A 19,284-nucleotide genomic window follows, 5' to 3' on the forward strand; every position below is an offset into this window, starting at 1 on the left:
TTCCGTGCCTAGCCTTGGCGCATTTCTTTTTTCCCTTTGCCATTCGGATTCTGTCATACGTTCCCGCCCGCTAATACGTACTTCACATCGCGATTGAGTCGGCATTAACTACATAACGACCACCCCCCATCTCGCAATTCGCCCACCCTTCTATCAAATTAACGTCGTTCCGTCTACCCATTCCTTCTGAAATTGAGGACGAATACACCGACTACGCCTTTAACAATCTTGAACACGCCGTCAAAAGCTTCATGCAAGAATAGATTCCATTATCAGTCTCACAGCGACTGAACCGTGAGCACAACATGTATCCCACCAAGAGCCCGTCAAACATGTCACCAGAAGACGTTCGAACTCTATGCGACCTCGCCGGCCGGTACGGGTCCGGAAGCTTAGAAACAACCCTCCGGAACATTAGCGGCAGCAACTACACATCCCTCCGCCCTCCGCCCCAGCACCACCACCGAAACCCTCACCACATGGACGCCCCGGCGAGGAACTCAGCCCTCTCCACCTCAACCTTTGGCAGCAACAACAGCGCGCCATCCCTCACAAACAGTGCCAGCCCCTGGAGCAGCTCCGACGCGTCCTTGTGCGGCTCAGAGGCTGCCTCCTTATCGGGGAGCTATTTCAGCCAGCAGCCCGGCGGCACTGCGGCAGCCGCCTCCTGGGCCGACGCCGTGGACGCTCCGTTCCTGATGTCGCCCTCCGTGACACCATCCCTCTCCGGCTCCGAGTGGCAGGATCACCACATTAGCGAGCACCTCTCCTCAACTCCATCACGCGAGAAAAAGGCTGCTGCCAGCATGAGGTCCCCGTCATCGGGTACCGTCGGCGGCCGCAAGCCCATCGAGTGTCCCATGTGCGCCGTCCACGACGTCTACGTCGGCTTCGGCAGGAAAAGCGACTTCAAGAAGCACCTCCAAAACTTCCACAACACCGACTGCATCTGGGTCTGCCCGCAGGACAACTGCCGCATGATCTTTGACTTTGAAAAGGCCTACATCGCCCACGTCAAGCTCGACCACCACCAGGGCGAGGCGGCGTACCCTCCCGCCGCGGCGGTAGCGGCAGCAGAACAGGTCAAGGTCGGCCTCTGCACGCAGGTCGTCTTCGCCTGCGGCTTCATCGGTTGCAAAGAGGTCTACGAGGCCGCCGATGACAGCGAGGCGCCCAAGACGGCCGACGCCTACTTTGACCACCTCGCCAGTCACTTTGACAAGCGCAGCAGCACCATTAATAACACCAGTGGTTGTAATAACAACAATCTCAGCGTCTCGTCAGAGTGGACATACTATCATCAGATGCAAAACCTCCTCCGTCAGCGCTCCCTCAAAGACGAGTGGAAGCACACCCTCTGGGACAAGGCCGCACGCAACCAACTCCGCTGGCAGCCCCGCTCCTCAGGCGACCTCAAGAAGCTCCTCGAGTGCCGCCACCTCGCCGACGTGCCGCGCATCCTCCACGCGGCATGGACGCTCGGCCAGACGTGCTTCTCCTCCCCCGAGCACCCGGCCCCCGAGTTCCCAGGCGAAGCAACGCGGCCCGTCCGGTCCCGCTGCCCGCTCGCAGGCGAAGGCAGGAACCACGGCGAGCTCCGCGATGTCGTCTGCGGAGGTCAGCAGCAGCATGAAGAGCAACCGCCGTCGGCGATGACTATGTTTGCCCTCCGCCGCAGCCTCTTCCCCGTCAAGCTCGCCACCGTCTCGCACCCGCCGCCGCGCTCGATTCCCGAGGAGCCGGATTCCCTGGCCTACCCGCACCCGGGCACCCCTCTCGTCATCCCCGAGCGTGACGCCTGGTCTACGGACGTTGTGCTTGGCCCGCCCGAGGACGAGCAGATCTTCGACCCCATGTTCATGCCGGGTAACAGGGCGACGACAAATATGCTGCAGCAGGGCCCCATCTACCCTTGGACCGATACTACTACGTCTCAACAGCAGCAGCAAAGGCGGTCTTTCGGCGACTTTGCGCGCCATCTCACACCCTCGCCACAACCTACCGAAGACCAGGACAGCAGCCTGGGTCCGTTGCTCCAGGTCCCTCAATCCGCATCTGCCACCACCACCGCCGCGAAACGTCCCCGCTCGTGGGGCATGAGGAGCCTGGAGAACTTGCGCCTCAAGCGTCGTGGCCGTTCGTCGCCTGTCACGTCACCCGTTGAGGAGAAGGCGGCTTTAGCTGGGTGGATCTGAGACAGCCAAACTCCCTTGTCTCTGCACCATTTCCCCCTCTTCTATCTTCTTTGTTCATACAAACCATTTTAGACCTGTATTACCTAACGCTTTACATGACATGAATGCATGGGTGGTGGCGCAGCTTCATAGACATGTTTCCTTTTGCATTTTCTTTGTTAGTTTTGGGGTCGGGGTCGAAAACTATAGACTACAAGATACCCCCAATGAGCCTTCTTCGCTATAGGTACTGGGTTGGATATGTCGGGGTCGCCGAAGACGCTAGGGAGGCGAGGGAAGTGGCTACCCACTGGCATTGCTTTGTTGATATCCGAAGGCGGCTCTGACTGGATGATGATTATGATGACGTCTGGGCGTTCCCTGATGGAAATACCATTTAGACAATTCAAACTGGAGTTATATTTCTTCCTCCTATTTCCCCCTGCTCATATCTTACTCATCGATGTTCCTAGGTGTGTAGCAGCTAGATGCACTTCCTGTTCCCTTCGATGCCCAATCATGGTTGCGTCGCACTTCACATTGTATATGTCAACAAGAGAATAGAAGACATAAGGAGCGCGAAATAATCCCTATTCTCCTATTATCAACGAGTGGCCGCCTTCAACTTCGTTGGATCCACAGGTGCAGATTCCTGAGGAGTTGAGCTAGGTAGACCGTACTTCGAGGTGGCTACTTGCGCCGATAGAGACACCCTTGAAAGGGAGTATGGTTCTTGGCAAGCTGTCTCAGGCCGAAGGTAAGGTACGTCGGGTAAGGTCTCGTGACAATAGAATTGACATGCAGGCATATCATATTCATCCTTGCCCATATTTACTTCCGTCAGTTCAAAGCTTGATTCGCTTGAAGATAGGAAAGGAGGAGAGAGAAGAATAGGGAGTGAAACAACCATGAATGTCATCAATGAAATCACAGGTACGCAACGTAGTCTGGCTCTTTTGTGCAGGTAGTTTCCAACAAGACGAACAACAGACTACCACACGATTAAAGAATCTTTGCCTCGAAATTGTCTTATGCGGACGCCATGTCAGACACACTACTTTGCCAGATAAATAGTGTTTCTTAATTGGTGGCTGGCAAAGGCCACACCATCAGAGCCTACCTAAGCGCCCAAGTGAAGAAGTCCCTAGCATAAGGTACTGAGGAGCTTCGGGAGTCATTACTTTGCCCGATTGGTTGGGCGTGAGACGGGCAAGATGTCGGTCGGCTAGGATACGTGGCTGCCTCATGGTATAGAATACTGTCGTATGACAGGGCTTTCGCGAAGAGACGTACCATTCCCCCCTCTTTCTCAACTTTTGCCAATCTGCGCCTTCAAAATCTCCATATTCTTCATTAATCGATCATGGCCATAGTCAAATTGATCAAAGATTTGGCGTCCGTGATTGCATTCACATTGGGCTTTCTAGTAAGCCTCTTACGACCACAATCATTTTTAAACCGAATAACTAGGGCTGCAAAGACAGCGGCATCCTACGATACCGATCTATGGATTCGTTTACACGAGCCTGGCCGATTTATTGGAATATGGGACGATGTTGGCGCATCATTCAGCCAGACCGATGCCTGGGAGCCATTCTCCCTTCGGAACACTGTCAAGGCCAATGATGACAACAATGCCCGATTAGAGTCATTAATGAGTGCACTTCCACCCCAGGCGGATGGAGTGGCTCGAGTATTTCTCCAGGAGCTTTTTGACGATGACGTTCGCGACAATGACTCCACATCCGGAATGGACTTCCCGTACAAGTTCCCTCCTCTTAGGATCGCTACTGTGGGCTTCTTGTCGTTGATTAGCAACCAATATTGGGCCTCACCACTTCGATAGCATAGGATAGAGTCTTTCAATTTCATCGAAAGCAAGCGAGGCAGTCCTCAAGTTCGCTGGGTCAATGTCGTGCGGTATCTACGCTTTCAGGTCATTGACAATCGACTACAAGGTAAGCCTGCTGCAATACGCGAAGCTGGACTAGCTAGATGTGTAACTGACTTTTGATCAGAGTTTATCATGTGCAGAACACTTGTCCGTACAGACTGAACGGGAAACAATCGTCGTTTCCCAGAAGAACAGTTCGGTCTCTACCAAGCAACAGCTACCTTTGCTACATAGCTATGCGAACTCGACGCTATGTATCGCCCTTTCAAAAACACGTCGGACTGGATGAAGGCTTTCAGCCTACAGTTCTGCCATGCCAATCTGCTGTTGTATGCTCGATTTCTATTGGTATATGAAACCGCCTTCGGGAGGCAGCGGGGATTGTTGGACCCCACCCGTGCAGAGCTCCAAGAGGGCAACGTTGGAAAAGTCACTGCAGACCATCAATTGATTCAGAAATTTTCAGAAATTGGAGATCGAATGCTAGTGGCCATTGAATCACTAGTTGAAATCCTCCAGAGCGCCACAAGAAGTCAAGTTGGATCGTCCACGCCAATATCGAGAACGTCCAATATCCCGATAGCAATGTCAGAGACTCCCCAATTAGCGGCCATAGAACTCGAGATCCGCTTGTATTGCAAACAGTTAAGAGGTAGCCTAACGAGACTCTCTACCGCAATGGAGCATGACCTCAGCTTACTAGAAGTAAGGAGAGAGGTAAAGCAAACCGATAGTGTCCAGCAGCTAAGTATACTTGCCACAATTTTTCTACCTCTTTCTATATCTTCAGGGGTTCTAAGTATGCAGACACGATTCAAAGACCTAGGTGCGCTTCTATATGATTTTTTTGGTGTTGTGACTCTTCTTGGAGCCCTTGCGCTTTGCTTCATCTTGCTCTTAGACTTTGTAAATTTTGTGACCGGGCCTTATCTGGTCCAGTTCGATATGGAGATGAACAGGAATGCGATGTATAGGGAGGAAGTAGCCAAGCGAAAGCAGCAGCTCTCCACATACGTACACTTTCGGATACTTGCGTCTATTCTTTGGTGGCTGGGTCTGGGTCTATTCTGCATTATTCTTGTCGTTTCCTTTCTCATTGGCATGTTTAGAGATATTAGCCTCGGTGCTAAGGTGCTTGGATACGGGCTAGCTGTCGTCTCCTTCCCTGCTGTGATTGCCTTGAGCCTTACTTTTCTTCTATCCTTGATGGGCGAATTGGTACGACGACGGCGAAAGGCAAGGAATGCGGCACGAGAATCACGTCGAGTCGAAAGGCGGCGGTAAGGTATGGGAGCAGATGAGGAAAATGCCTCCCCAGTCAACCCGCCTGAACCTACGACTAGGATGGCGGAGCTAGCAAGCGCTGCCGCCAACCACGCAGAATTAGATGACGAGGTGGCCAACGAGTAGAAAGATGTAAAGTATGCGATAGGATACAGGTCTAATACTAAATTGTCATTTATGTTCATAGGTAATGATGATTCTTGTGGTATTATGAGTGCTAGACAACGATCGGCCCGAAGGTGATGGCGACATCCGCACATGGACTCGGTCTGCTGCCCCGGTATGTGCATGTATGCTGCCTAGGGGAAGGTCGTTGTCCATCGAATCTGATGGTGACTTGTAGCTATCCTGGTCACCATACAATACAGTTTACGATCTAGCGCTAGTGTAAAGCAAAAGGATACACGTTTCGTCCGCTCGTTTGGACCTGCAACCCCATATGATCGTGGACTTATAATCTAGCCAACACAGTTTACACATCACGTTACAAGATAGAGGCGATGCAAGGTTGAGATGAGGTGCAAAAAAAAAACTTTTCAACATTCAACTCGTGAAGTTTGATATATGTACATTCTCTTGACAAGGTCGAGGTAAACTAACCCAACTCCGTGACGGTCGATTTTTGGTGTGAATGCCCGAAATGAAGCCCCCAGACTACGGAAAATGCTGCGATAAAGCACTTTTTAGATTTTGTTTGATTTTTTGAACTTGTTTTGTTCCGGACGAAACCTGCGATACAGTCGCCCGTAGTAGGAAAAATCCCTGATCCCAATGGAAGGACTTTTCTGCTCAAGATGGAGATCTCGTTATGGCCAAAGAGAACCCAACAAAGCCTGGTGGTATAAGATGAGAGAGCAATATGCATGGACGCCTCCAATGTGGACAGATTAGATAACAAGAAAGAGCTGCGAGTGCTGGCTGTTCAGCCGTGGAGACCACGCGTTCTCTCGCGCATCAGCTCGCGGCGCTTCTTATCCTTTTCTGTCAAGGGGTTAGCATTGAGCTTACAAAAGTCAATAGATGGGGAATACTAACCTCCGTCCCATGTCAGGAACTCGTGGAGAGCTGATCCAGAGGGCACCATCGGCAGGACAGGCACCTTCTTGTCGGTGACAACCTCAAGGAAGGCGGGGCCGTCGGAGTTGATGAGCCACTTGAGAGCGTCGACAACCTCATCAGGCTTGCTCACTCTGCGGTGCTGGACACCCATGGCATCAGCCAGCTTCATGAAGTCGGGGTTCTGCTGGTGGGTGTGGGCGTAACGGTCCTCGTAGAAGAGGTTCTGCCATTGCGTAACCATACCCTGCTCCTCGTTGTTCAGAACAATGACCTTGACGCCAATGTTGAACTGCGCAGCGGTGGAAAGCTCGGTGAGGGTCATGTTGAAGGAGGCGTCGCCGTCAATGTCGATAACGAGAGCGTCGGGCTTGGCGACCTTGGCACCAATGGCGGCGGGGAGACCGTATCCCATGGTACCCAGGCCACCAGAGGTAACCATGGTTCTGGGGTGTCTCCAGCGGAAGTGCTGAGCGGTCCACATCTGGTGCTGACCGACACCGGTAGCGATGATGGTCGTCTCCTTGCGGTCGGCGGTCAGGTTGCTGAGCTCCTCAATGAGAGTCTGGGGCTTGATGAGGCCGGAGCGCTCGGCCTTCTCGTAGTCGGACATGGGCCACTTTGCCTTCCACTCCCTGATCTTGTCGAACCATTCCTTGCGGTCCTCCATGGTCTTGGGCTTCAAGTGGGGGATCAAAGTGCGAAGGTTAGTGGCGACGTCACCCTCGACAGCCTCGGTGGCCTGGACAACCTTGTTGATGTTCTTGGGCATGATCTCGAAGTGGACGATACCACCGCGGCCCTCGGCAGCGGCAGCCTTGGCACCAGGCGCAAACTTGGCGACGTTGAGGGTGACACGGTCGTCGAAACGGGCACCGAGGGCGATGATAAGATCGGCCTGCTGAATAGCCATGTTGGCGTAGGCGGAACCGTGCATACCGAGCATGTGAAGGGACTTCTCGTCAAGCTCGTCGAAGGAGCCGAGGCCATGAAGGGTGGTGGTGACGGGGATGGAGAACTTGTCGGCAAGCTCCTTGAGGATCTCGGGGCCACCCTCAGACTGGGCAATACCCTGACCGGCGTAAATGATGGGCTTCTTGGCGATGTTGACGAGGTCGGCAACGCGCTTGATGGATTGCTCAAGCTGCTTCTGGAGCAGGGCCATGGCGGCTCTTGAGGCGGCGCTCGGGAGGGAAGGCAGGGAGGTTTCGGTGGGGATAGCTCTCCTCAGGACACCGGCAGTGACATCCTTGGGAAGATCGACCAAGACTGGACCGGGGCGACCGCTGGTGGCGATCTCGAAAGCTTCGTTGATACGGCGGGGGAGCTCGGCAATGTTCTTGACCATGACGTTCCACTTTGTGCAGGCACGGGAGATACCAGTGACATCAGCCTCCTGGAAAGCATCACTGCCAATGGCGGAGGTGACGACCTGACCGCAGAAGACAACCATGGGGGTGCCATCGGAGAGGGCATCCTGCATGGGGGTAATGACGTTCGTCGCACCGGGGCCGGAGGTGACGAGGACGACACCGCACTTGCCCGAGGCGCGGGCGTAGCCCTCAGCCATGTGGCCGGCGCCCTGCTCGTGCTTAGGGAGAATGAAGTCGAAGTGTTTTGAGTTGTAGATAGCGTCGAAAACGGGGAGAATGGCACCTCCGGGGTACCCAACTGTGAGTCACGGTCAGCCATGTCTCTGTGATGCCATCCTGATATACGCAGTTGAGTCACGTACAGATGTGCTTCACGCCCTGTCTCAACATCATCTCGTGGAAGATTTCTCCTCCAGTCTTGCCAATGAACCTGTGTTACAACGTAAGCTTTCCCGCGCGCTTCCAACAAGCCGACAACGGCGGTGGGTATAGTTGGCGACGAGGGGCTACGTACGACTCGTCCATCTCGGGGCCGGTAGAGCGCTGAAGAGGTTGAACATGGCTCTTGTCGGCGTTGAACGCGGGTGCGGGCGTGTCTCGAACCTCACTACAATTGGTAAAACAGGGTCGTTAGTCAAATGTTTCGTGAGTCACCAGCTTCGTCTTGTCGACTGGCTGTGCAGTTTCCCCAGTTAATGGAAGCATGGGAAGAAGCTTACGGAGCGGGCGAGGTGGCAGAGGTAGCCTGCGTCCTCACGCCGGAAGGGACCTTCTTGGTGGCCTGAATGGCGGCGACGGCAGAGGAGGTGGTGAGGTTACGGGGAGCGCTCGCTCTTGAGACGGCCTTGAGGGCGCGAGCGGCGTGGCGGGTTCGGAGCATCATGATGAGCGGTGGAGTGGAGATGAACCGGGGAGAAACAAAGTAGAAGGAAGAGGAAGAAGAGGTGTCCTTCGGTGTGATGCTTCGTCAATGTCTCTAAGGAGAGAGCAAAGAGTAACAGACAGCGAGAGGGGAGCGGCTCGTCGAATTGGACGATCGCAGGGGGTATGGAGGTTGCAGAGATCGCGGAGTCAATTGGAGGAGGGAAGGAGGAGAGAAGGAGGAGGGAAGGGAAAGAAAGCCCAGTCACAAGGTTTTGGCAAATTAGAGCAGCAGATGTCAAATTCGAGATTGGGAATTGGGGGCCGGGCACAGACACAACTAGTAGCGTAAGGATAATAGACAGGTAGAAGAGAGGCACGGCGCACACCGGGGTTTAACTTTGCGTAGAGTCACCGCTGTCTCTGTGTCTTTCTCTTTACTTTCGGGTAGTCTCTCTTTCTGTCTCTCTCACACACAGAAGAACGCAGAGTGGTGGAGAGGCGCGGCTGCTGTTTCGGAGCCAGGGAAAAAACCAAAAAAAATTATCGGCCGTCGAGGTGTGGGGTAGCCGGCCGATGACTGGCTGGAAGGGCGCAGGACGGGCCACGACGGGGGCGAGAACGAACAAGCGTTGCCCATCGGGGGAGGGGCACGGGCCACAGGTCCAATCTGGGGTGGCGATATCGGCCTGACCTTCCCTCCCATTGACTGTTCCTTCCCGCGCTGCTGCAGTTGCTGCATCTTTACCGCCTTCCTCCCATGTTTGCTTCTTTACTCCGCGCCTCACTGGCAGCTTCCTAACCGGCAGCTATAAAGATCGGAAAGAACGATAGCAATAACGGAACCGCAGTCGACTGAACGGCCAGCCACCTCTGCTGACTCAACCGCTTTATGACTCATTCTTGATTGGCCACTTACCTCGTTCCCCACACTAGCCCTCTGTTCCATTCCGGTCTCCCTCGTGCCTCCCCGACCTTGAATGCCCCCGAATGCCAGACCGAGGAAAGTGGGCGGAGCAAACACCCGACGTCTGCGACCGTTTCCACGCTTTCCCTGCCCCAGAATGGTTCACCAGTCACCACCCACGCAGTTGCAGTCGTGAACCGTAAAGAGTCACACATGCACACTCTCCCACAATATCCTCCACAAATCTTGAGAAGCCACTCCCGAGGTCCCCTATCTTTTCCTATCGATCCGAACCAACACCAAACTGAAGTCTTTACTCACCTTGTTCACCACCTTTTCTCTTCTCTTGTCATCAACGTATCTAGGTTGTCATCCTGGCATTCAATACTTAGTGTCGCACTATGCTGCCAAGCTGCATTTCATCTCATGTTTGGTCAACACATCCGCAACCCTAACACGCCAAGGTCTACTGCACGTCGCATGCGGTCCAGTCACGGATCCGGGGTTTTGCAGCTGTCAGACAACGGCTCCAACCCCATAGAATCGCGAGACATGGGAGCTGCCGCCACTTAAAACCGCATCACACGATGCCCGTTTGGCCGAATCCGTCCAGCACGAACTGCACTTCCTCCCAAGTCAGCAATTCGTAAAAACGTGGCCGTCAACCGCCGTAGTCGTGACAGTAGTTTGCTGTACGGATATTGAATAGCGGCTGGCCGATTGAGTTCGGATCCCGGTCCCCCCTCATCCGGTCTGTCCCGGTCACATACTAGAGAGCAACTAATTAATCCCCTTTTTATGCAGGGTCAGCTTGACAGCACAGTCAGCCTTTGACGAGGCATCTCAAATGAATTGATAGTGACTTGAATTTTTGTTTACTCGTTGGCGCATGCCTCATCCCATGGACCTCGATGCGCCCTTTAAACACCGAAACCAGAATCAAATACAATAGGTATCTTGAACCATGACTGCTCTTTACGCCTCCGTCCCTGATCACCGCACGCCTATCGGTCGAGGCTTGATCATTCATCCCCCCCTCGAAACCCACAACCCATCCGCATCTCCGCCTTACATCCGGTTTTGGTCACCGAATGGACCGTGCGCTTCATACGCAGCAGCCGGTTGCCCATACGACATGAGAGGCTGGTTGTCCGAATCGTGAACTTGCACAGCTGGCTGTCGCTTGGCCGCCATCTTCGCATCCATAGCCGCCTGCGCCCTTGCCGCGTTGCGCTTCTTCTGCTTCCTCTCTTTGCAGCAAAGGAACGTGATCCACGCAATGGAACCCGTGATGGCCACGGCGAAGAAGAGCGCTACAGCGATGCCGCCAGGGTAGACGGTGTTGTCCAGCACCTTGCACGAAGGGTTGCCCGAGTTATCGTTCTTGCAGAGCAGGCCCGCAGCGCATGTTCCGTACACCACCTGTGTCGGGAAGCAACCTTCCTTGAGAGTTTTGCCTTTCTGCACGCCAGTCGAGACAACGGGGCATTGCGTGGTCGACTTGGTCGTCGACGTAGAGCATGTGAGCTTGGAATAGGTTGCCGTGCCAGAGGTTGTGCTCGTGGCTGTCTCAGCGGTTGCCGCAGTTGCCTCTGTAGTCTGACGCGCGAAGACAGTGACATGACGTTTGCGCAGTTCCGCAGGGGCGCTGCCGCTGTTATCACACCTGTCCAGAATCCACTGCGACTCAATAACGGCTTCGGCAAAGTCGCAACCAGCATTGATGTAGCATCTCTCCAGATCAGTCTGTGTAAAGTCGTCGGTGAGCATCTCTATGCAGTGAGCCACGGATCCAGGTTCGCCACAGGCTGCCAATCTGGCCAGCTCGAGGTTCCGTGACCGAAGGCAATGCAGTCTCGCCGGCGACAGGGCCGAGGCCGTGGCCACAAAGAGGAGCGCAACAAGCGCCGAGGCGGACTGGGATGAACGCATATTGCCCGGGGTTTTGTGGGGTGTTGCAAATGACTGCCGGGACGGGGGTCCGTGGAAGGTGGGATTGACAGGTTCGGAGTGGGTGCTCAATTGCCGGCCTCAGAGTATCGGGAGACGAAGTGGTGCTGTGTGACGAACTGCTGTTGGGGTTTGGCAGCTTCCTGATTGGGAAGATTGGTTCGGTAACCGGCAGACTCGGTTCCCAGTGCCGTGAACAAGCTACCAAGTATTGAAGGCAACTTCTGATGTGGCAGTGAAGATGGAAGTCGGATAGTCGGGAAGAGACGATCGGTGTCTACCTGGGATGTCACTGCGATGGTGAGGAGCGAATATGTAAGAGCATAGGAGGTAAGAAGCAGGAAGAGGGGGGAAAGCAGGATGACCTACGCCGGACAAGCTGGGAATGAGCTTCAATAAAAAGAAGTGAGGGAGCTGAACGCCTCTCGGCGCCTCGGAGTTGGGTCGAGCCTGGTGGTATCCATTTGGGCTTGTTGCTGTTGTCACCTCACCGTCCTTGTCTAGCTGCTTGTCTCTGGCTGTGAGCTGAGGGACGCCGACCACGCCAACGCCAATGCCACGAGAGCAAAATGCACCTCAGCACGGGTAGTCCAGTGCCCGTTGGGGTCGGGATTGGTCATGTCTTGGGTCTCCGCTTAGGCTCACTCTTTTCGTTGCTTACCTGCAGCTTAGCAGAACCAGGCTTGGGGGGCTTGTAAGGCTGGGTCCTTCATTCCGCAGCAGCTCAGCTCTTCACGGAAGAGACGGTACTTTGTGCTCTCCTTTGAACTCTGTAGGCTTGAGTTTGTCGGTGGTGCGACCTCATGCTCCAGCAGCATAGCCCTTGTGTTAGCTCGCCCTTTGCTAGCCCACCCGGCGAATGGGATTCGGAGTCGTGGTGGCTGATGGCGCTGGCCTCCATAATTAGCTCTGTTGGTCGCATCTGCGTCTGTACGGGCGGTTCACGATGCCTTCGCGTAGATTCGCCGTCTGATCTCTTCTCGGTTCTTGCAAAGCATGTCTTATTGTTCTCTCGAGAAAACCTCAACTTCGCATCGTTCGAAGTCAAGTACCCAGAGGTCTGAATTTGGTCGCAAGGTCGTTCTGTCGATACAGCCGAGCCTCCCCACGAGGCTCTCGATTCTCGAGAACCGCAATGGGCCCAGAATCCACATCCTCAAGCTAAAATAGCATATGCTGTTCCCGGCACGCGGCTTGGCCCAAATCGTCTAAGAGGAAGGGCACAGAGCAAACTCTAAGACTTGGAACCCCACGAGGCAAGGGGGAACTTGCACTGGATTTCGGAAGATGGGGCCAATAGCAAGCCGCCGCACTGGGTTCGCATCTGCCTTGTCGTGGTCTAATTCCGCCATGTAGCATGTAGCAGGCTGCAGTGTTTTTCGTCTGGCGGGGGTCAGGGAATAGCTTCCCTGATGGCTGAAGGACAGGAAGAAGAGAAGAAATCGCTCGCTTGGTGTTAGTGCTGAGGGCTGTGATGATTGATCCCTGCTGCGGCTCCAACTGGCCGCTGGTTGTTTAGTTTAATTTGCCCGTGGCTGAGACCTGCCACCCTGTAAGCTGAGCCAACCCCTCGTCTCCGTTCCTATTCGGACCACACCATGCACCAGCTGAGATCCAACTGATCACTAGACGTTGGATGCTCCTCGTGGCTGGATGATTGGATTGAGCTTTGCGACGGTTCAGTATGTCGTTTAGTCTGCAGATAGGCAGAAAGAGGCAAGCAAGATGATTTTCCTGGCCTCGTTCCTGCAGACTTGTATTTGCCCTGTTGGTGCCAGTGCCATTCCTGCGAGAGCGTGGTTAGGAAACGGCGCGGCGATGCGGTCAGACGTTGGGAATAACTCCAGACGGGCATCCACCTGAGACAAGGTCGCCATTCTATTAGCAATCAGAAAGAAGACGAACACGGTCAGCAGGGCCTAAATCTATGACCGTAATCATGGCCTCGTTGAAGACCGTGGAGAATTGGAGCCGTGAGATCGGGGCGGGGCGCTATTTCTATCCCGCTGACAGAGAAACTCGTCTAGAGGTGAAGTCATGGCTAAGAAGCGAAGGTCGAGGGAATCGGCAATATCAGGAGCCACAACACCCGACATTCCAAAGGCGCGAATGGAATGTTTCTTGTCCCCGCGACGTCCATTGTAGCTTTCCTCGGACCGAGTTTTGCCAGGCACAAAAAAAATTTGAGCTGACCAGACAACGGCATCTGAATGGGTCAGTGTCTTATTCTTGGTAGAGCAGGAAGCATCAAGATGGCTAGTTCATTCTTTCCGCCCATGCAACAAAGGAACGGAAAGGACCATCTCGAACGATTCTGCCTGGGAGGAAGGAAAGCGCCTAACATCCTCACTACCTAGAAGTGCACAGACCCAGTTGAGGCCCAGTCCAGCCCTGTCCGTGCTTACCTTAATTCTGTGCTTACATTATTGCAGTCCCAGTCAGCTCCACGACAGGCAAGTGGGCTCCGCTCCGTCAGACTCCCAATCTTTTGGACTTGAATTGCTTCAAACGGTGTATTCGTACTTGATTCCCAAGGAGTAACAATTGAAGAGCCATCGACTATGACTGAGGCGACGCAGTCATGTTCTGTGCGCAGTGCAATCTTCGCAGCAAAAGTGGCCAGCTTACCTAATTACTCTTTAGGTACAGAACTCAGCGTTGGTGGAGACATGGACTCGCCAACTCTCTTCAACCTCCCTAACACGGCACACTGGCTGCTACCTTCCTTATTTGACCTCTCTGAATGGTTTCTTCTTATTCGCGCGTTGAATATTCCCAGCACATATTACTTCTGCTCTGAATCGATGGATAGACGTGCCAAGGTATCAATGATGTGTTCAGAACGTCACCCAGCCAGGCCGGCTCTCGCAATATGCATCGCTGCTGTACAGTAATTTTAGGATGGAGTGTGGTCGTTCATGAATCACATGCACACATCTGGCTTGGATTTGGACGAGAATTTGATCTTGAATACCTAAGCCCATCTGACCTAAACGTTATCTGCCAAGTGCTCTAACATCCGAGCAAGATAAGAAATAGGGGTCAGTGAGGACCTACGTACTTACTGCCGGGAGTTTAGAGGTTGACGTGCTTCGGTTCCAAGATCGTCCCGGCGGCGCTTTGCGTCGGACGAGCAGCAGTCCCTGAGTTCTGCGAGAAACAAAACCCCCGCCCCCACACGATTACCGACGTCATCGACCGATGCAGCTTCTAGACCTCCAACCTTCCTGTTTTGGACGTCCACGACGCTTCTTTGCTATTAAACCATCACTTACTCCAGTCTTCATCTCCTCACTCAACCTTATCATACACTAGCTTCACATACCAAAACACATACGCTTTTAAGCATTCAGACATCAACCAACACACCAGAATCTCAAAACCACAACCGCCATCATGCCTCTCGTCGTACCTGGTATCAACAACAACGACTCCGATGACAAGACTCAGCTCTGGACCAACAAGCTGGTCGGGAAGAAGCTCCACGAGGAGGAGTCTAACGAGACGGTAAATTCACCTTCCTCTCTGTGACAGAAGATTTGGTTGTACTAACGGCGATGCTTTCCTAGACCTTCTGCAAGAGGGATCTCCCCGAAGAGTCCCGTGTTATCGAGCCTGGCATGATGGTCACCAAGGACTTCAGACCCAACAGACTCAACGTTCACGTCAAGGAGGACGGAACCGTTTCTCACGTCAACCACGGTTGAGCTTTCGCAACGATGGATTACCTGCGCCTGTGCTCAGAAGAACTCTGGGCATCGGCAAAACCCCGCACGCGATCATGGGTTACGATAGAGCTTTTTGCATGACAGTATAGTTATGACATTTTGAAGAATTATGATTTTTAATCCCCTAAACTACGAGCTATCGGGATTTTTCGCTTTTCTCTCATCGATAAAAGTGACGTGATGGGATCACGAAGCCCCTCGCGCGTGAAGCGTCTGCCCCTCCATTAGTGCATGATTGGTCCGCCCCGCCCGCCCGACTGCGGGGCAATTTTCGTCGGCGATGCTCGCTCTTGACAACCCCACCATCAACTACCACCACAGACTGCCACAGACGCGATAGGTCTCGACAACGTCCCAAATACACCAGTGATACCCCCTTCTTTTCTATAGCAGACTTCGATTTCAATACCGCCACAATGTTCAAGAAAGAGTACGTCGCCATATGCTCATACACCCAATGACCAAACCACAGAAAAGTCGCAGGGAAAGCTAACAAAATTACCCCGCCCTCACAGCATCACCTCCAAGCCGAAGCAGAAGCTCAAGTCTTCCGTCCAGCGCTCCCTCCGCGACTCGCTGCTCTCGAGCTACCCCCTCCTGAACCCCTATATCGAAGAAGTGATGCCCAAAAAGGCCTCTCTCGAGCAGATGAAGCTGCCCGACCGCTGCTCGCTCTTCGTTTGCGAGCAGCAGCCCCTCTTCTACCAGCAGGACAACGCCACCCTCGTCCCGCACCTCAAGCTCGTCCACCGCTTCCCGCAAGCTTTTCCGACAATCCGCATCGACCGCGGCGCCATCCGCTTCGTGCTCTCGGGCGCCACGCTCATGGCTCCCGGGCTGACGAGCGCCGGTGGGCGGTTGCCTGAGCCTCGGGAGGGCGCCGAGGGCGTCGACGAGGAAGGGAGGTGGAGCCGAGAGCTGGAGAAGGGTGAGCCGGTTGTTATTATGGCGGAGGGCAAGACGGAGGCGTGTGCTGTTGGTTTCTTGGTTGCTGGTACCAAGGAAGTTAAGGATAAGGGCAAGGGGCCTGTGGTGGAGGAGGCGCATTTCCTCGGCGATGGTCTGTGGAGGCTCGGAACGGACTAAATATGTTTTGGGGTGGGGATTGGCGTATGGACGAAGAAACGGTTTTACACATATGATATGAGGGAGAGAGATCCAGTGACAATGCAATATGGGCATAAGCATGAACAGAACCCAACAAAAGTTTGCCTTTTGATTGCACAATATCTTGCTGAGATGACACATTCACTTTTGCTTTTGCTTTTGGATTGGTCGAAGGTGTGATTTCCCTGGCCATTGCTGATATGCTGCCAATACTTACCTTCAGTCTATCCGGGGGTAGGAATGATGGCCCAAAATTCACCGACAGCAACGCTCGCGAGTGGAAAGTCGTCTACCTAGGTACGTCCAGCATCTCTCACCATTGACAGAAAGAGTTATCACGTTTCAGACTCGCTCTTCAGACGGCACATCTAATTAGATACCCCGGAAGCTACACTGAGGGCCTGAACGGAAATAACAGAAGGGAGCATGCCAATGTATTCTCTCCAGGTATGTAGCATTTGACTGGTAATAGGAAACGATGACGACGATGAGGAAAACATGGATTAATTGAGCCTAGTGTCAATTTATCTTGGGCCAGCTTTAAGGTCCTCATTCCGATGCATGAGAGCTTCATGATAATTAGGGAGGAAACCTGGCTATCTTCAACATCAATTTTCACTGTCGCATTTGAGAACTTGCTGAGACTCCCGGAATGTTGAGGATCATCGCCAGTATTGATGAGCTCATCTAGTCCCGGTCCATTGCTATTGCAGGCTCGACTTCCTTGGACTAGTACCAGCTTCATGCTTAGATGCGGCTGAATAGTGAGTCACCTGCATCTTTGAAGCTCAATGAGCCGGATTTACAATCCAAGATGACTCCGGCAGTCTAGTGCATGGGCAGCCTCTGACCGAAGAAGCTCTCAGAATCCATCTCACCACGTCACGCCGAGCCGTAGTGGTCTGTGCATTACTGGTATAAGAGTCACGTGGTGGTATGACATCCAAATTTTTCCCACGTTGCCCCTCATTGCCCCTCCATTACTCTGTACCTTACCTTACCCCTCAATTTCACGCCTGATCGTGTGTCTAGCTCAACCACCAATAACGACAAATCTCAGCATCATGGCCGACGAAGCAGCACCGACGTCCAAGAAGGGCGCGAAGAAGGCCGAGGCCAAGGCCAAGAAGGAGGCCATGAAGGCTGCGCGTGCGGCAGAGCTCGCCCAGCAAGCCGCCTCAGTCACTCTCGAGGACGACCCCGCCCAGGATAACTACGGCACCAAGCCTGTCTTCAGCAAGGATGCCGAAGAAGTCGAAATCCGCGAGCTGAAAGATTCCCACAATGGCAAGACCGTCATCGTCCGTGCATGGCTTCAGAACTCTCGTGTTCAGAGTGCCAAGATGGGCTTCGTCGAGCTTCGCAAGGGAGGCAACTGGAACATCCAGGGTGTTGTCATGGCCTCTGACGAGGAGCCCATTGTCAGTCGCCGCATGGTCAAGTGGATCACCAGCATCAACCCCGAGAGTTATGTGGTTGTTGAGGCCAAGGTCAAGCAGCCTCTTGAGCCCGTCAAGAGTTGCCGGGTTTCTGGTCTGGAGCTCCACATCACTAAGTGCTTCGTCCTCGCACCGGCCCCCGCCATGCTTGGCATGACCATGGGAGCTGCCAGCCAGCCCATCGTCAACTTCAGCGACGAGAAGGCACCCGTCGCCGACGCTGAAGCCGAGAAGGAGAAAGCTGCCGAGAATACAAGCACGGTGCCCTCCGCGACAATGCTTACCCATCTCGACAACATTGCCATGCACAAGCGCGCTCCCGTCCAGCAGGCCATTGCCGTACGTTTATACTCAAGACCAAGCTTCAAATGTTTTTACTGACGATACCGGCACAGGATATCCGTATTGAAGTGAAGAAGATCTTCCGGTCATACCTCGAGAACCAGAAGTTCAAGGAATTCGAGCCTCCCTGCCTCATCGGCGCTGCCTCCGAAGGTGGCGGTAACGTTTTCCGATTTGCATACTTCGGCGAGGAGGCTTTCCTCGCCCAATCACCCCAGTTCTACAAGCAATTTGAAATTGCAGGTGGCAGAGAGCGTGTGTTCAGCATTGGCCCCGTTTTCAGAGCCGAGAACTCCAACACCCCGAGACATATGACCGAGTTCACCGGTCTTGATGTGGAGATGGAGATCAAGCAGTCTTACACCGAGGTTCTTACCGTCCTGGAGGGCGTCCTGCTGTCCATCTTCCGTGGCATTCAGGGTGAGTTGACAACCATTCCGAAGTCCTCAACGTCAAAGATTCGTTCATTTGCAAATGCTAACCATGGTTCTTATTGCTACAGAGCGCTGCGCCGACGAGATTGAGACCGTCCGATCTGTTTACCACTCCGAGCCCCTCCTCCTTCCCGAGCCCGGCAAGGAGGTCCGCTTGACCTTTGCCGAGGCCCAGAAGCTTCTTCGCGAAGAGGGCCCCGCCGAATTCGCCAACGTTCGTGACGATGAGGACATGAGCACCCCTCAAGAAAAGGCCCTCGGAGAGGTCGTGCGCAAGAAGTACAACACCGACTTCTACGTCATCGACAAATTCCCCGAGACGGCACGCCCGTTCTATGCCAAGCTTGACGACGCCGGCACCACGACTGGTGAGGGCACTCGCGTAACGAACGCTTTCGATTTCTTCATCCGTGGCCAGGAGGTTCTCTCCGGAGGCCAGCGTATCAACGACCCGGCTGAGCTCGAGGAGCGCATTCGCGCCAAGGGCATCGACCCTGAGAGCGCCGGAATCAAGGAGTACCTCACGGTGTTCCGTCAGGTTGGTGTGCCACCCCACGGTGGTGGTGGCATCGGTCTCGACCGTGTGGTTGCTTGGTTCCTGGCTCTACCCAGTGTCCACCTGGCGGCGTACTACCCTCGTACGCCCAAGAGACTTTTGCCGTAAGGCGTTCCATAAGGGCTTTGAGTCTCTGTGGATCAAAAGGAGTGGCGTTCTTCGATATGGATAATGAAATG

General features: G+C 53.9%; 8 protein-coding genes across 8 annotated transcripts; 6 read left to right on the forward strand and 2 right to left on the reverse strand.

Moving 5' to 3' along the window:
• Window positions 1-305: 305 nt before the first annotated feature.
• On the forward strand, window positions 306-2,195 carry CCOS01_11995 (uncharacterized protein; the record flags this gene model as incomplete). The annotated part of the gene is made up of 1 exon (XM_060460145.1): window positions 306-2,195. The coding sequence occupies one exon, from the start codon at window positions 306-308 to the stop codon at window positions 2,193-2,195; it is 1,890 nt and encodes a 629-aa protein (XP_060309088.1).
• A 1,342-nt stretch (window positions 2,196-3,537) lies between these two features.
• On the forward strand, window positions 3,538-4,020 carry CCOS01_11996 (uncharacterized protein; the record flags this gene model as incomplete). Its single annotated transcript, XM_060460146.1, has 2 exons — window positions 3,538-3,569; window positions 3,645-4,020. 2 exons carry the CDS (start codon window positions 3,538-3,540, stop codon window positions 4,018-4,020), a joined length of 408 nt encoding a protein of 135 aa, XP_060309089.1.
• Window positions 4,021-5,013: 993 nt separating this feature from the next.
• On the forward strand, window positions 5,014-5,478 carry CCOS01_11997 (uncharacterized protein; the record flags this gene model as incomplete). Its single annotated transcript, XM_060460147.1, has 2 exons — window positions 5,014-5,309; window positions 5,358-5,478. 2 exons carry the CDS (start codon window positions 5,014-5,016, stop codon window positions 5,476-5,478), a joined length of 417 nt encoding a protein of 138 aa, XP_060309090.1.
• Window positions 5,479-6,274: 796 nt separating this feature from the next.
• CCOS01_11998 (acetolactate synthase) lies at window positions 6,275-8,664 on the reverse strand (the record flags this gene model as incomplete). The annotated part of the gene is made up of 5 exons (XM_060460148.1): window positions 6,275-6,333; window positions 6,388-8,079; window positions 8,144-8,211; window positions 8,296-8,388; window positions 8,501-8,664. The coding sequence occupies 5 exons, from the start codon at window positions 8,662-8,664 to the stop codon at window positions 6,275-6,277; spliced, it is 2,076 nt and encodes a 691-aa protein (XP_060309091.1).
• A 1,953-nt stretch (window positions 8,665-10,617) lies between these two features.
• On the reverse strand, window positions 10,618-11,481 carry CCOS01_11999 (uncharacterized protein; the record flags this gene model as incomplete). The annotated part of the gene is made up of 1 exon (XM_060460149.1): window positions 10,618-11,481. The coding sequence occupies one exon, from the start codon at window positions 11,479-11,481 to the stop codon at window positions 10,618-10,620; it is 864 nt and encodes a 287-aa protein (XP_060309092.1).
• Window positions 11,482-14,895: 3,414 nt separating this feature from the next.
• Window positions 14,896-15,206, forward strand: CCOS01_12000 (uncharacterized protein; the record flags this gene model as incomplete). The annotated part of the gene is made up of 2 exons (XM_060460150.1): window positions 14,896-15,006; window positions 15,069-15,206. The coding sequence occupies 2 exons, from the start codon at window positions 14,896-14,898 to the stop codon at window positions 15,204-15,206; spliced, it is 249 nt and encodes an 82-aa protein (XP_060309093.1).
• A 437-nt stretch (window positions 15,207-15,643) lies between these two features.
• Window positions 15,644-16,313, forward strand: CCOS01_12001 (PUA domain-containing protein; the record flags this gene model as incomplete). Its single annotated transcript, XM_060460151.1, has 2 exons — window positions 15,644-15,657; window positions 15,743-16,313. 2 exons carry the CDS (start codon window positions 15,644-15,646, stop codon window positions 16,311-16,313), a joined length of 585 nt encoding a protein of 194 aa, XP_060309094.1.
• A 1,085-nt stretch (window positions 16,314-17,398) lies between these two features.
• On the forward strand, window positions 17,399-19,213 carry CCOS01_12002 (aspartyl-tRNA synthetase; the record flags this gene model as incomplete). The annotated part of the gene is made up of 3 exons (XM_060460152.1): window positions 17,399-18,112; window positions 18,169-18,535; window positions 18,618-19,213. The coding sequence occupies 3 exons, from the start codon at window positions 17,399-17,401 to the stop codon at window positions 19,211-19,213; spliced, it is 1,677 nt and encodes a 558-aa protein (XP_060309095.1).
• Between the last annotated feature and the right edge of the window lie 71 nt (window positions 19,214-19,284).

The sequence above is a fragment of the Colletotrichum costaricense genome, assembly GCF_030867565.1.
Source record: "Colletotrichum costaricense strain IMI 309622 chromosome Unknown Scaffold_14.1, whole genome shotgun sequence".
NCBI lineage: Eukaryota > Fungi > Ascomycota > Sordariomycetes > Glomerellales > Glomerellaceae > Colletotrichum > Colletotrichum costaricense.